General features: G+C 39.6%; 2 protein-coding genes across 3 annotated transcripts; both read left to right on the top strand.

Moving 5' to 3' along the window:
* The first annotated feature begins 158 nt into the window (after positions 1 to 158).
* Positions 159 to 3,493, top strand: LOC113680288 (DELTA-thalatoxin-Avl2a-like). Of its 2 annotated transcripts, XM_089197544.1 has the most exons (3): positions 184 to 268; positions 467 to 523; positions 1,900 to 3,493. In XM_089197544.1, the coding sequence occupies exon 3, from the start codon at positions 1,938 to 1,940 to the stop codon at positions 3,366 to 3,368; it is 1,431 nt and encodes a 476-aa protein (XP_089053670.1). In that variant the 5' UTR covers positions 184 to 268; positions 467 to 523; positions 1,900 to 1,937; the 3' UTR covers positions 3,369 to 3,493. The 2 variants fall into 2 exon arrangements, with proteins under 2 accessions (XP_089053669.1, XP_089053670.1); XM_089197543.1 differs by lacking the exon at positions 467 to 523 and having other exon boundaries at positions 159 to 268.
* Positions 3,494 to 9,022: 5,529 nt separating this feature from the next.
* Positions 9,023 to 16,255, top strand: LOC113680287 (DELTA-thalatoxin-Avl2a). The gene is given in 3 exon segments (XM_089197542.1): positions 9,023 to 9,143; positions 14,693 to 16,098; positions 16,101 to 16,255. Coding segments are annotated over 2 exon segments (1,422 nt in total). The 5' UTR covers positions 9,023 to 9,143; positions 14,693 to 14,712; the 3' UTR covers positions 16,137 to 16,255.
* The last annotated feature ends 587 nt before the right edge of the window (positions 16,256 to 16,842 follow it).

Raw genomic sequence — 16,842 nt, 5'->3', positions numbered from 1 at the left:
ACAGATGAAAACAAAAACCAACATGTCGCTAATGGATAATTTACATCCTGCTGACATTTTCATTAATTACTCTAACTCAATAATTGTTTTTCTCATTTTCCGACTGGTTAGTATGCAAATGAACCGAACCGTAACAGGAAGGTCACAGGGTAAACTTTTGTTGAGGTAATAATTCCAAATCAAGGCTTTGTTCTCTGAAAATTTAAGCGAGTCCCTGATATCAGGGTTTGTCATAATCCAAGAGATTCAGAGGAGCTAGAACCTCGAGGTGAGTAAAATTGCCTAAAAGTTTTATGTTTAAGGTAATTAGCCTTCTGTGGGTATCACCATTTTCAAAGTTCATAGTTTTCTTATTTTTGGCATTTGGACATTTACTAAACAAAAGTTTACTTGCTAGTTTTATGTTGGAGTCTTCAAAAAAGAAAAAAATATAAAAAATGAAAAGTACGTATATGTTATTCGCCAGCCGGGAGGTCCGTATCGGGAAAAACTGTGCCCAGGGTCTTGAGTGCCGCGCGAAGCCGTAAGCTAATATTTTTATTTTTTCTAAAACTTTACAACATTCCTACCAAAAGAACACGAATAACTTAGGGCTCTAATCAGGGCACGATCCTCCTTTAACTGAATGATTTTTGAGTGTAAATGGTGGTTAAAACAGAGGTGACGCAAACTTTAATTCTTTTTTCAAAACCATTTAATGATCTTACGGAAAGTATTATTCACTTCCATTGATGATTAGTGTAAGAATAATACCTCTGTAAATTGCAAGGAAAGTAATTATAAGTAAAATCAAATGTATGTTTTAAAATTGTGAGAGTTTGCTGTTTGTTTGCTGCAATGGCGCGTGTAAATCCGGTCTTTTTCCACTACATAACTAAATTCAAATGGGACATTAGACCCAAGAGGAATTTAAAGGGGCTTTTTCTCGTTAAATTAATTCGATTTTTGTTGTGCACTTTACGTTACAGATGGCCAGACGTGCAAGCGCATTTGTACGTAGGATTGAAAACTTCGCTGCATCGAAAAATTGTTTAAGAGAATTAAAAAAATGAAATGAATGAAATTTCCATCGATAAATTCAAATGTAAACAAATGTATCACAGTTTTAACTTTCAACCCATTTAATGACACATTTGCTACAAAAATTCATCTCGAAAACAATTTTCTAGTGGCAACAAAAGCGATTTGAGAGTGAGAAATGAGACGATTAATAAGTTATTAATCGGCTTGATTTGCCTAAAAATACTGCCCAGCCGGCAAAACAAAGTTTACTTTTGGAAAATAGCAACGAAGCTAGGGATGTTTTCGGTGACTCACGAAAGAGTTACCGAGCTCTAAGTTAGAGACAGGAAAATCCGGACCGCACTAAAAGCCAATCACATTACAGGATTCGCTACTGTGCCCTCTAAGAAAAAAAAAAATCATATCTTTTCAAACTTTTTTGCATCTTTTTTATCGTTTGTAGTAAAACTTAAACATAGGTCACGAGCTTATGGTTACTTCAGAAAGTGGAGTTTACATTGTTTTTCATCAAACTAGAATTGCTTTTAATATTAAAACTTAAAGTTCCTTTTTATAGAATCAAAAGGCAAAAAACAACAAGCAAATGATTTAAGAGCACGTGGTAGTCGTAGTTTAACTAGAAGATTACTTGACCCAACATCCTCCAATGTTGTTCAAAATCAAAAGAACAATCTTATAATTGTCTCACTAAACAGTCATATCTAAAAATCTAAAATGTCCGAAATAAAAATGTCAAAGGAAAAAATCAGCCTCATTCGTGGCATAAAACGTTTTACTTTGAATCTTACGCACCTTAAATACAGCTTGTTTAAACATTTGGGTTCCTTTTGGAGACTGCACTTCATAACAGTTGTTTTGTAATAATTTTTCCTGTAGATTGTCCTTCATACCTGAGGCGACATCAGAAAAGAAGAATGATGCATTTCCCTTTGGTGCTCCTCGTTTGTGTGTCATCCGCATTTAAATTAACATGTGAGGCTACCGACGCTGAGAATTCTGCGCTGGGAAGAGTGATAGATCTTCGAAAGGTCAACTTGCTGGCCGACTTTCAGGAAGAAGAGAACAGGATCTTTGAGGAGCTTCCCCCGAAATGTCTCGTAAAGAAAACTTTGAAGTCTTCGAGCAGCCACTTCGAATATTATGCAAATACCAAGGAATTTTATAAATCACTCGCCACCCAGTCAAGCTTGAGCGCCTCTCTGCAGTCCGCCTACTCGTTGGGTGTTACGGTATCAGTAGCAACAAAGAGCAAAAGCTCACAGCAAAGTGAAGTGAGTGGCATGTCTTTAATCAAGCAGGCGTTAACAGAAAAGATCCACGTCGATAAAGAATGTCTACTGAGTGACGACATCTCAACCTTAAAGGGAACATTTCTAAATGACCTCGAGGACTTGCCTGTAAACGTCGAAAATCCCTGGGACTCAAAATCCTGGGTGAAGTATCGTACTTTTCTGAAAAAATATGGCTCTCACGCAATAACTTCGGTGAAGCGCGGATCAAAATTTCAGCAAATGACATTCGCAGAGAGCTCTAAGGCTTACACTGAAAGAGATTTCCAAGTAAAAGCTTGCGTTTCGGTTGCAGGACCTACTAAGGTCGGAAAGGTTGGCGTCTCTGCATGTTCAAACGTGAGCCAAAGTGAGATATCCAAAGCGAGCAGGATGAGCACAAGCGAGAAACGCTTTGTCAAAGGTGGAAAAAGGGAAACAAATAGCAAGCTGGCAAACGGGGCGACGTCGGTTGAATTGATTGACCAACTCATGGATGAAGCAGATGAATTTCCCGCGTCTGTTCAGCACACTTTCCTGGCGATCTGGACCATCCTACAGAGTCGCTTTAAACAGGGATCTCCTACTAATATCAAAGCCACAAACCTGGAGTACTACTACCTTGGGTTCTTGAATTATGGTTGTCCATACATAAGTAGCTCTGGACTTGCCATACAAAAATTCGACCATACCAGTGGCTCCAGTGAGAAGGCTCCAGAATTCGAATGTACCCTGGCAAAAGAAGGCTGCCACAGTGCCAACGACTGTCACTACAAACCCATTTGGTGCTCCTGTCGTGGTCCAACATGTGTCCATTACAAGTCAATGAAACAAGATACAGGTGACACTAAAGAAACCGCATACGCAAACACATTTGACGATTGGGGATGGCATGGCTGCGACTGGAAATTTTGGGGGTCTAGCTGCACTTGCAAGAATGAAAATCTTGATCAGCGGAAAACTGTGTGGTCCTTGCCAAACAGAGATGCTGCTACACAAAAGGCACAAACCCAGGGCGCACACAAAAAAGGCAAAAGATTAAGGTCGCCAAAGTACACCGATAGGAAAGGAAAATGAAAAAGAAAGAATATCCAAGTTTTGGAGAACTGAGATAACTTATGTAATAATTGAAATTCTTCTCACTTAAACTTGGTAAACAGTGCATGTGTCTCAATGTGTTTGAATAAAAAATTAAACGAGAACTTGTTACTATATTTGATCACATCCATGTGCTGTCTGTGTACCACGGGCAGAAAAGCTATTTTCCGCAAAAAACGAGAGAAGAACAGAGCCAGTGCATGGCGAAAGTACTATTAAAACGTCAGTAGTATCAATTAAGATTAACCAAACGAGCTACTGGAAAAAGCGTTACTACCGAAAACGAGCATCCATCAAGGTAGGACCAGTCATTGTACTAGACACGCTCAAAAGCCTATAAAGGGGGTAAGTTTCTGAAGAAACTGTAGCGCTGCGTCGGTGGGAGAGTATAACAGGGTAATTTAGTGTTTTAAAATGAGTTGATAACGTAAATTGACCACCGTTAAGAGCTTTAAAATTTACGCTTCGAGCGTTAGCCTTTCGTCAGAGCGAATCACTGTGACGAAGGGCCAACGCTCGAAACGTAAGCTTTAAGACTCTAAACAGTGGCCAATTTACGCTATCAACTCAGTTGACAATATTTAATTACCCTATATACGCTATACTATACTTATACTCTAAAGCTGGTCAGTATCTTCCCACGTGAATGGGGTGGAGGAACAATATCACTGCAAACTGTTCTTCTAATAATGAATGTACCACTGTTGGAATAAAACGAAGTCAACGATACAGAGTGAGTCCATGGAACTGTTTAAACACAATGTAAAATTCTCGAATATCATGAAAAATTATCTCCAAACCCTCTCCATATCAAGGTGTCGGTCTAAATTTGAGAGGCAGTTGTCAAGTCACATAAAATCACGCTTTCCATTACTCACATTATTCAGCCTCCCTACGCAAAATTCGATCCTGGTCTTTGCTATCCTTCACACACAGTTAAAATGTACTTTTCTCAAAGGAGATTCCAGCTAGTAAAATTTACACGCGCTTTATTTGATCTGCTTCACTGGTGGCGATTCTGTTAAACGGTTAATTATTCAAGCGATTAAACTAAAACATAAATTTACAAACAAAGCTTTAAAATACAGCACAGCAAGAGAGAGTGAGAAAAATAAACTTATCAAATGACAGGTGCATTTGTTGTTGGGTTACTTTAGCTGCACTGGATGCGACTTCAACTGTGATTTACGAATGAACTTGTGCTTTCACGAGTGAAACAAAACTAGCTAGAAAAACTACTACAAACGTTCAGTTTTTTACTAATACAAGTACATCATGCGAAATTGGAAAATTATAACGTAAAGGAAAACAACAGAGAACGTAGAGGAATTTGCTAACAAAGTGGTGTTTGGATCTTACACACAAATTACACCCGTAGTGTTACACACTTCATGTCGTGAAATAAAACTAAACTACATAGAAATGTTTTCCGAAAAGCACTATTCCCGTTCATCTGAGACATGGACAAATCAGTGGAGGAAATTTCAATTGAATAATGTCTAAGTCTTGGGTACAAGTCGAAGTTTTTGCGTCACCTTTACCTAGGGTTTGGAAAGATTAAACTTAAACATAATTTTACAATTTTTTTCAGGGAAGCCTAATGAAAATTAATGCTCGAAGGTAGCCCTCAGACCGGCTAGTATCTCATTCAGGGTGGGGGGGGGGGGAGGAGTGGGTAGTAACACTCCTTTTCACTTAATGCTATGGGACGACGATGGGAGAGATCTTCGCACCTCAAGCTGGGCAGCCCCCAGCCAGTAAGGTGCTGTCCCGCCATGGTCTGCCTTCCTCTTTGGGTGTATGAGGATTAGGATATACTGACAAGCAGACCGTAACTTCCCTACCAGGCAAGAAAACTTATTTATCACAAAGGACAATCAACGAGAAGAGACCAGCTCTTAAACTGGGATGTTGGAACGTCTGCACCATAACAACTGGACTTGATGACCTCCAGACAGTTGCCATCAACGACGAGCTACTGAGGCTGAAGGCATAGTCATAGCCGCTCTATTATAGACCACGGGGTAGGGTTCGTAGTCAGGAGAACCTTGCTGAAGATGATTGCACCAGGCGACAAAGGATCAGAATGCCTGCTGTGTCTCCGCCTCTATACTTTTGCAGGACTAGTAACACTTATCAGCGCCTATGCCCCAACCTTGACCTCCACACCTGAGGCAAGAGACGAGTTCTACACCAACCTGAAGGAAGCTATCAAAAACATCTACAACAGCGATCGCCTTGTCCTCCTTGGTGACCTTAACGCCAGAGTAAGTGCAGACCACGACTCTTGGTCTTCCTGCTTGGGTTCCTTTGGAGTTGGCAAGATAAACGAGAAAGGGCAGCACCTGTTAGAGCTTTGCTCTTATCATGGCCTCTGTGTGACTAATTCCTATTTCCAGATGAAGCCACAACACAGTGTCATGGCGCCACCCTTGATCCAAGCACTGGCACCTGCTCGACATGGTCATTGTTAGACGTACAAGCCTCAACCACATGCCTCTCACTCGCTCATACCACAGCCCTGATTGTGACTCCAACCGTTCACAAGTATGCTGCAAGATCAAACTGCTACCAAAGAAACTTTATCGCTCCAAACATATAGGGAAGCCACACATTGATACGACTAAGATGCAACATCCAGAAAAGCTTGAGCCTGAATAAGACCAACGTGCTGGGCCAAGACGTGAACACACCACCTTTCATCACCATCGACAACTACAAACTTGAAGTGGTACACCAGTTCACCTACCTTGGTTCCACCATCAGCGATAACTTGTCATTAGATGCTGAAATCAACAATCCCATCGACAAGGTCGCAAGAACCCTGGAAAACTGATCACTCACGTCAAGGAGAACCCCAAGCTGACCATTCCAGCCAAGATGGTAGTGTATAACGCATGCATAGTCAGCACCCTCCTGTAAGGAAGTGAAGGCTGGACAACCTATGCCAAGCAAGAGCAGAAGGTGAACAGTTTCCACATGCAATATCTTTGCCGCATCCTTGGCACCAGCTGGAGGAAAAAAGTGCCCAATGCTCAGGTTCTTGCCCGTGCCAGCCTCCCCACAATATACACGCTGCTCAGACAACGTAGACTGCGCTGGCTTGGCCATGTGCGCCGTATGGAAGACGGTCAGATCCCCAAGGATATCTTCTATCGTCAAATTGCTTCGGGCAAAAGACCACAAGGTCGCCCCAGCTGAGATATAAATAAGTCTGCAAGCACGACATCAAAGCTCTAGACATCAATACAGAGATCTGTGAGGACACTGTGGCAAACCTCAGCAGCCGATGCTGCTTGCTTAAGAAACTGCTGAAGACAGGTGAGGAGAAGATCCTGAACTTGGCAGAAAGAGGAGAGCCAGGCAGAAGGCACACAGACACGGAAACCCTCCCTCCTCCCCACGACCAACTACATCTACCCTTTGTGCAGCAGAGACTGCCACTCCCGCATTGGTCTTACTAGACACCGACAATGCTGTTCTAGTCGCAACACCACGATCTCCTACGGGACACTTTTAAGACAAAACAAAAGCGCTCAAAGTCCCAAAAAACCGATCCTCATTTGTTTTGGAAAATTTATTGTGTTGAAATTGGCTCGTACATATGATGAGCTAAATAAATACCAAAAAAAAAGAGGTTTTGTGTCACAGGCACTTTGATTTTGGTAATTGCCCCAAGCAAAATTATTTAAAATCGAAAACGTTCAAAAAGGCTAAACTTTGCCTTAAAAAATATTATAATTTCATTGACGGCGAATGTCTTTTAGCAGGGCTGGTTTCATTGCTCTAGCGTCATGGTAGAAAATTAAAATTTCATTCAGCTGATTCGTGCGTTTTACAGTTGACACTAACTGAACACTGAAACGGCTTCCTACGAAGTGTGAAACAGCGTGCGTTTTTGACCTTCGTAATTAAAGGAAATTTTGCCCCATTTATCATAAACAAGTAATCGCACGTTTCCTCGTAAAGTTAACGATAAACATCTTTAATTATCCTGCGCGACTCAGCCAATTTCTGCAACTTCTGAACACACAAGTGATATTTGTCCTAAATTTTTTTCCGAGTTCATTAGCTCGCAGCCACTTAGTAGATTATTATTTTCTTCTCTTTGTTATCTTATTTATAAATAATTGGGCGTCTATTAACGATTTACCCAATACGGCACAAAAAGGAAAGATACTAAAGCTACATGTCTAAACAAAGTTTGAGTGGTAATTGTAAACTGACAACAAAAGTTGAGCGGAGAAGCAGGCCGCGACGAGCGCTGACTATACCGTTAAAAGTCTACTCATTATCTGAGTAGCAAATCGTTACTTACAACATAATAACAAAGGACAAGGTCTTGGTTACTTTATATAATTAAACTACCACAGGAATAGGTAAACAATGCAATAGTTTAACAAGAATAACTGGTGAAGCATAAACATCGTAAATTTCTTTATACAGGCAAAACAGTATCAGCAGTACCTGTGAATATTATGTGATGAAAATTGAGTTGTAAAACGCCATAACATCGAATAGAAACTCGGCGATGTCATAGCTGCATCACAAAGTTCATCTAGAGATGAATTATTCCTGGGAAAAATTTTTTTGTTCAGTCTACTGAAGAACTAAAAGCCACTGATGAAAATAGAAATGCTCCAAAAAACATGTCTTATTGTTTTCTATTTGACATCGCTGAACGGCACATTAGCGAGATTTGTACAGTTACGAACAGTTTTGTCGACAGCACTTAGCCTGGTTAAGTACCATGATTAGGCATCTAAAACCTGTATAAAGCGCGTAACACGAGCCAAAAACACCCTTTTTACACCGACCAGTTACGACTCGACTCGCGGACGAATGATGTGGCGAAATAGGTGACTAATCCAACGAGCAGACCGCATTTCAGAAATTAATCCAGCTGAAAAGAAAAGCATTGTAGTCTGCAATAATAAAAGTGAACTTAGAACAGACTGAAAGACTCGCTGTATATTACTTCTTTCGTTTTGTAACTGTTTTCAGTTGTTGTTTGTTTAAGAGGATCATATTTTGCTTTCTAGTTGAAAGATATAAATTCTTAATTATGTTGTGTATTTATACTTCACAAATTGTTTGCAGTGTTATATACTACATAGCTTGATCTTTCTTGTTTCTGTTTTTAATTTTTTTCCTAATGGTACAGATTCATGTGCCAGAAAAAGCGTTCTTGGAGAGAGCAATTTCCTGCCCGCATTACTTCTGTCTAGAAGGCCACTTACCAACAATGGTCACTTTCCTCTGGTCAAGGTGGCCGTTATAGAAGGGCTAGACTGTACTTGAATAATTAACAGAATGTTAAAAGGACCGTTTTGTAAAAGAGGTTATCATTTTACGGTTAAGTTGCATCAAATTAAAATACGGCTTCCTGCCCAAATCAACCCATTTAGATTTTCCCGATCCGTCGAATTCTTGATAAGTGAAATTAGTGGAACTTAACGCTTTCAAGTATGCCTTGGTCAGAGACAATGAATACCACATTTTGAACACCTTCAAGACTGAAAAGTGCATAAATCAGGGGGATTACCAGCAAAACTCACCCATAGAGGACCACGAGCTGGTGGAGTTTTGTTTTCACCATCGCACCTTTTATTCTATCAGCCGCCTACATGCAAGTACTTCCATGAGCTATGACTTCTAAATTAAGGTATACTTTATTCTTTAAAAGACAAACGTTTCTCTTCACATCGACTCATTCTAGAGATCAGAGGATAGTGTATTGGAAGACACCAAAAGGTACGTAGACAGGAAAGTTTCCCAGAGACTAACTCTACTTTTTTAGGAACTACTCCTCTATCTAATTTGAGTGTCGATTTTTAGAGTTTTCAAGACACATCCACTATTTTTAAGATTTCTAACATAAAAATGTTCGCCCAATTCTCCTGCTCTATTTTCGGTTTGTTCTGGCGGTTCAAATTGCCAGGCCTGATTGAACAAACAGGCTTCTAAGCCCTATCATTATTTTCACCTTTCATCGAGGCTTCAAAATCTGAATGATCACACCCCGAAGTTGAAGTGCTCTCACTCCAATTACTATCTGCCATATTTACTTTGTTTAGTGTACACTTAGGACAGTTTATCGAGCGAAAAAAGGTGCAAATAGGCGTTCGAAGTACCCTGTGTCTGTTTCAGTTTGTTACCCGAGGCCTTCACACAGTACTCCGAAAGAATGACCTTTGAGCCGTTAGTTACCCTTTAAAACCCTAAACGGAGGCTTATTTACGTTATCAACTCAGTTGATAACACTAATTTACCCTTTTAAACTCAAAAGGTGGTCAGTATCTTCCCATTTCAATGGGGTGGAGAAACAATATCCCTGCAAACTGTTCTTCAAATAATGAATCTACCATTGTCGGAATAAAACGGGGTCAATAATCCTTTCTATATTTTACATAAAATCACACTTTCCATTGGTCAATTTATTCAGCCTCCCTACGCAAAATTCGATCCTAGCCTTTGCTATTCCTCACGCACAGTCAAATTGTACTCTTCTCCAAGGGACCTTCAGCAAGTAAAATTAACACGCGCTTTATTTGATCTGCTGCCTTAGTGGCGACTCTGTTAAACGGTTAATTATTCAAGCAGTGAAACCAAGACATAAATTTACAAACAAAACTTTAAAATACAGCATATCAAGAGAGAGAGAAAAATTAACTTATTGAATAACAGATACATTTACTGCTGAGTTACTTTAGCTGCACTAGATGGGACTTCAACTGTGATTTACAAATGAGCTTATGCTTTCACGAGTGAAACAAAACTAACGGAGAAAACTGCTGCAAACGCCTAATTTTTAACTTTAAATACTAGTTCAAATATATCATGCAAAATTGAAAATTAAAATAGTGTAAAAGGAAGACAAAAGATAACTTAAAGTCATGTGCTAACAAAGTGTTGTTTCAATATTACGCACAATTTACACCCGAAGTGTTATACACTTCATGACGTGAAATAAAAAGCTCCGTTGAATTAACCTACATAGAAATGTTTTCTGAAAAGCATTATTTCCGTTCATCTGAGACAAAGACGAAGTCTAAGTCTTGGGCACAAGTCGAAGTTTTTGCGTCACTTTTTTCAAGAGTTGGCTCTTTATCGCTCAGTTTAAGCAACAATTTTAGAAAAACAAAAAAAACATTAAGAACCGACTAGAGTATCCTATAAGACCGTGCCTGGTGGTAGTAATCTTGACGGTTTTGAAAAAGGTTAGAGAACAGGCGGCCTGAATATTTGTTTATTCAGCCATTACGGATTAGAAATAGATTATTAGTTCAGTTCTAGGTGAACGCGGTAGCGTATTGGTTAATACGCCGGTCGAGGGGTCTGGGTTCGATACCTGGTATGGTCTTGGGCAGGAGTATAAATGGATACAAGCGAATTGTCAGGGAAGCCTGATAATAATTAATGCTTGAAGTTAGCATTCAGATGGACTGGTATCTCATTCAATGGGGGGGGGGGGTTGGGGGGAGAGGTAATAACACTCCTAATCACTCAATGCTATTGAAATGGGGATAAACTTCATCTGGATGGGCTTTAGCACGATTTCAGACTAAAACAACTGTAAAAGGGAAAGAGGGTGGTAACCTTTAACCTTAACAAGCTACCTGCCAAACGATTGCATGTCACAAGAGTCACGGTTGTCCGATCTAACCCTCTAACTATGGCGGTGTTGGTAGTTCTTTCATTAATTTCTACAATAACCAGCGAATATTCGTTTAAATAATTGTTCTTTTTCTTGTTCTTCTAACATTGGAGATCAAAGTGACTGGTTCTCTTGAGTTGCGTCGCTTCTAGCGACTCAAACTCCTTTATATTGCATAGCGTTTTTTTGTTTTTGGATTTTGTAATTGTGTGAAACTCTTTGAAATAGCATCAATGAGGCGGGTGGTTTACCAAGAAGAAGACTTTTGCAAGTTTTGTTTTTCTAAGAAGACTTTTAAAACGTTTCTTATTTGTTTTCCGGGCTACCTATCTTAGCAGAGATGTTAGATCGAATGTTGTCCACACATAGGTATTATTCGAGCGAGGGAAACGCTGCCGATGGAAAGTGGCAATATTCCCGGTCCTTTCATGCTTTGCTAACAGGTACCACGATACCAGCACTACCTGTGAATATTGTGTGATAAAAATTGGGTTGTAAAACGCTATCATATCGAGAAGAAACAGTAACACGACAGTGTCATAGCTGCGTCACAGAATGAATGTCGAAATAATCATTGCTAGGGGAAGACAATTTTGGAAAACTAAATCCAACTGATTTAAAACTGCTTTTTAAAAATGTTTTAGTGTTTGGTTTTTGTAATCGCTTATTGGCTAATTGTTGGGAATTGTACAGTTGCGAACGCTTTGTAAGACGGCACTAAGTCCGATTAAATACCACGATTAGAAATATGAAACTTGTGTAAAGTGTGTATCACATGACGAAAAGACCCTTTCTTCAACGACCAGTAAATCACTCGCGGAATAAGCGACTTCTACTCCCTCAAGCAGAAAAACACTTCACACCCTATTTTAATTAAAGAGGACACCAATTTTGTCTGCATAACTAAAAGTGAACGTAGAACAAAATGAGACTCACTTTACTAAATTATTTAGTTTGTAAACCTTTTTTTTTTCTCAGTAAATCAGTAAATCAATCGCGGGCGATTAGCGACTACCTCTCCCTCAAGCAGACAACAGTTACAATTTATTTTAACTAAAGAGGACACCAATTTAGTCGCTCGTACTGTCCTACACTACCTACAAGGATGTATCTTGTTTGTTTGTTTGTTTTTTATTTACGGAATCATCAGGATGCCACAACTCAAGTTAAGTCGACCGTTTGACGAAAAGAAGTTTACTTTACTACAGTCGTTTAATTATTAATTTCGCCAGTTACGTTTGCTTTTGTCAGATATCAATTAATACCACATTTTGGACAGCTTGAATACTGAAAAGTGCACTACGTAGGCGGACTACCAGCAAAACTCACCCATGGAGGCCCATGAACTGCCTACACGAACTGCCTACATGAGAATGTTCCTATGAGATATGACTTCTAAATTAAGCAACATTATATTCTGTAAGAGCCAAACGCAACTCACCACTTTGTAACATCGAGATCACAAAGAGGTCAGGAGAAAGAGCGTGTTGAACGAATCGATACTAAAAGGTGCGTGGATAGAAAAGGTACAGAAGGAAATCCTCTTGAGGTCATCTGGGAATTCATCTTTGATCCTACAATTTAGAACAACTCATAAAGTTAATCTATCAAACACACTTTACAGTTTTTAAGTAATCTCCTCTTTTGAACTTTAAAATATTCGGCAAAAGTACCAAATCTCATTTAACCACTTGTAAACAGGATACTGGTAAAAACCAAGACGACAAGGTGGATTCAAACATCTTGATTTTACTTTCTTGGTAAAATTATAGCATTTTGTTCAATTCTTGTGAATGATTTCTTTGTAGAGGACATCGGGGGTATTAGTGGTATAAATATGCCTAAAATTTAAAAAATTCGGATTTGAAAAGTACAGCTCAAATCCAAAAGGCTGCTTGGGAAAAACATCTGGCTTTACTGAGAGATCTGAGTGGTTCCATTCTAAGTTGCAATACTAGCAATGTTACAACTGATCGATATTCTATCAAAGGGCATATATTGCTGATCGTCGTAACCAAATTGAGGCCCGCAATATGGTTAAAGAAAGTCACTTGGTCGGTTATGGGGTTCAAGAACAACGGATTATTTGAGATTCCAAGGTTGGGTTTCGGAACTGCCTGTCGATTCAGAGTCAACATACGAACTGTTCGTTCCAGGTCTCAATGTTGACGGTTTTTAAGGATGCATCCTCTATAAAGATAATCTTGGTACTTAAAGAACTGACTAGACTGACGTGTTGTAAACAGTTTCGTTTGGTATTCAAATGTCTCTTTGGGTGGAAATTCACAAACAGGCTTCCTGTTTAAAGATATTTCGAATTCATTCTTTTTCAGTTGGAAATTTAAAAGTCGGAATTCACACCAATTAAAAGTGGATGTTTGACTTCAAGCCACCGAATTTGAACCAAACGCGCAAACTTTAAAATAGACAAAAGCAAATATATAATACACGCCACTGAAAAGAAGACAAATGATAAACAAACTCGAAAGAGTTCTTCATTGTAAGGCTCAAAAATTACTTCAAGTGGTATTTAAAGAAACATGCGTCATTAAGTTACCGAATCATTGAAAGCTTGGAGTGAAATATAGAGTCCGAAGTCGACGTTCGTCGTAAGCCCCTTAATTTTAGAGACAGTCTTTAAAAATTTTAACCTTTGAAAAAGCTATCGTTTTGAAACTACCGGTTCGTCGACAAGAACTTGCGAGACGTTCAAATAGCGCTAAAATACAACTTAACTGACACGTGAGGGTGTGTTTTTGTTTTGGATGCCCTTGCGTTAATTCAATTATTGTAACAATGATCATCATTTAGTCTTTAATAGGGAAGGGCTTTTGTCCAACATACTTCAATCTGAGGAGTCTGCCTCAGTCTTAGCACAGAGTGTTGTTGAATTTTCGAGGTGATAGGCACAGGTTGAAACTCATTATAAGTCATTCAATACCCAATTTAGAGGACGTCTTTCATGTAACATAAACAAATTTGACATACCTTTTAAGTTGTATCTTTAACTTGCCACTAATTCCAGGGCACTGCCGAAGGATCCTTGTTACAGGTAAATGATCACCGATATCTCTCGTCTTTACTGTCATATTTTTCACCTTCGAAAATAATAAAGTTAAGTAAGAGTAAGAGTTGAATTGGTTTAAATTCGTATGTCATTCATTCTTTGTGGCTATTATGATGGCATAGTGCTTAAATGGAAGGTCTTGCCTAGCCTCGAGGTTTGCACATGGAAAATGGGGTTTATTTAATCAAACAAGCAAGCAAATGCGTCAAAAAAATACAACAACAAACAACCACTTTAGAATGGTCTCCAATCTTCAGCGTGTGATATGCTTATTCACGTGTAAGAAGAATATCTCAGAGCTCTAAGATCCTTCAATGGTGTTCGAAATAGATAGCCCAGTTTAAAAGTGTCTCACTAAACAGCAATATCTAGATAACTTAACTGAGTTTTCAGCTTAAAATATTGAATTAAAATGCTAGCTTATTATTTGTTTCTCATATCTCGCAAAAAAGGTTTAACTGGAATTTTATGTATTCATTACAACATTTCCTTTATCGCCTCATGTTAAACACGCTAAAACGTTTCGGTCCCATTCTGTGCCCAATTTCCAAAGTAATTGTGCAACATTTTTCCCCGTAGACTGTAGTTCGTAAAGCAGAATGATGCATGTCCCTTTGGTGCTTCTCGTTTTTGGGTTATGTACATCTAAAGAAACATCTGAGGCTACCAACGTTGAGAATTCTACGCTGGGAAGAGTGATAGATCTTCGAAAGGTCAACTTATTGGCCGACTTCCAGGAGCAAGAGAACAGGATCTTTGAGGAGCTCCCCCCTAAATGTTTCGTGAAGAAAACTTTGAAGTCTTCGAGCAGCCACTTCGAATATTACGCAAATACCAAGGAATTTTATAAATCACTTGCCACCCAGTCAAGCTTGAGCGCCTCTTTGCAGTCCGCCTACTCGTTGGGTGTTACGGTATCAGTAGCAACAAAGAGCAAAAGCTCACAGCAAACTGAAGTGAGTGGCATGTCTTTAATCAAACAGGCGTTAACAGAAAAGATCCACGTCGATAAAGAATGTTTAGTAAGTGAAGACATCTCCACCTTGAAAGGAACATTTCTGAAGGACTTCGAGGACTTGCCCGTAAACATCAAAAATCCTTGGGAACCAAACTCATGGAGAAGGTATCGCAATTTTCTCAAGGAATACGGTTCTCATGCTATAACGTCTGTGAAGCGCGGATCAAGATTTCAGCAGATGACATTCGCAGAGAGCTCGAAGGCTTACACTGAAAGGGATTTCCAAGTAAAAGCTTGCGTTTCGGTCGCAGGACCTTCCCAGGTTGGAAAGGTTGGCGTCTCTGCATGTTCAAACGTAAGCCAAAGTGAGATATCCAACGCGACCAGGATGAGCACAAGCGAGAAACGCTTTGTCAGAGGTGGAAAAAGGGAAACAAACAGCGAGCTGGCAAACGGGGCGACGTCGGTTGAATTGCTTAGCCAACTCATGAATGAAGCGGATGAATTTCCCGCGTCTGTTCAGCACACCTTCATGGCGATCTGGACCATCCTACAGAGCCGATTTAAACAGGGATCTCTTAACAATATCCGAGCCACAAACCTCGAGTACTACTACCTTGGGTTCTTGAATTATGGTTGTTCATACATAAGTAACTCTGGACTTGCCATACAAAAATTTGACCATACCAGTGGCTTCAGCGAGGAGTATCCAGAATTCGAGTGTACCCTGGCAAAAGAGGGCTGCCACAGTGACGATGACTGTCACTACAGACCCATTTGGTGTTCATGTCGTGGTCCAACATGTGTCCATTACAAGTCAGTGAAACAAGGTGCAGGTGACAGTAAGATAACTGCATACCCAAACACATTTGAGGATTGGGGGTGGCGTGGTTGTGATTGGAAACTTGCGGGATCTTGGTGCAAGTGCTACAATGAAAATCGTGATCAGCGGAAAACTGTGTGGTCCTTGCCAAACAGAGATGCCCCTACACATAAAGCATCAACCAAAACCGCTGCAAAGAAGGCAGAAGATTAATGTCTCCGAAGTACACCGCTGGAAAATAGAAATTAAAAACGAAAGAAACTTTAAATTTTGACGCACTTACGTAATTATTGAAATTTGGCACACTTTAAGTTAGAAGTATGCATGTGTCTTATTTTGTCTGAATAAAGGATTGAATGTGTACATGTCTCCACATTTGATAGCACCCACGCCCTGTTTGCGTAGAGATCGTATTGAAAAGCTATTTTCCTAAGAATGAGGGAGAAAGACAGAAATAACTTCTCTTAAAATGTAGTATCGATTCAGATTGATCTAAAGGGTATCGACTGAAGTCTCATCCAGGTTTGCGTAATTGAATGTTTCAAAAAAAGAGGCCAAAAAATCGCTAAAAGGATTAGTCGCCTCCCATGACACGTTCGAGCCTAAGCAAAATCCAGACGGATTTTCCTTTCTTTATTTAGATCCTTTTAACCTGGAAAATGGCTGAAATCCATTTCCGAGTTGATATTCCGACCCCTTTTCCGAGGGAAAAATTACTAAATGCTGATCGGCTTAGACAAAGGGCATTTATCGCTGTCGGACATTATTTAAAGAGTATTTCAACGCTGACTACAACAAAATCACAAGAGTTGTGAGAGATTTGTAAGTGTAAACGGAAAGTTTCCCCTTTTTTTACGTCATCACCTGCTAACTCGTTACCAATCTATGGGACAATTTTAAGACAAAATGAAAGCACTTAAGGGCCCAAAAATAACCGAGCCTTACTTT

This window comes from Pocillopora damicornis, chromosome 2, assembly GCF_964200805.1.
Source record: "Pocillopora damicornis chromosome 2, jaPocDami1.2, whole genome shotgun sequence".
Lineage (NCBI taxonomy): Eukaryota > Metazoa > Cnidaria > Anthozoa > Scleractinia > Pocilloporidae > Pocillopora > Pocillopora damicornis.
Note: the sequence above shows the minus strand (reverse complement) of the source record. Positions and strands in the feature narration are given on the sequence as shown.

What these genes read in the sequence shown, in the direction of transcription:
- LOC113680288 (XM_089197543.1), top strand. Translation starts at nt 1,938, where the DNA reads ATGATGCATTTCCCTTTGGTGCTCCTCGTTTGTGTGTCATCCGCATTT.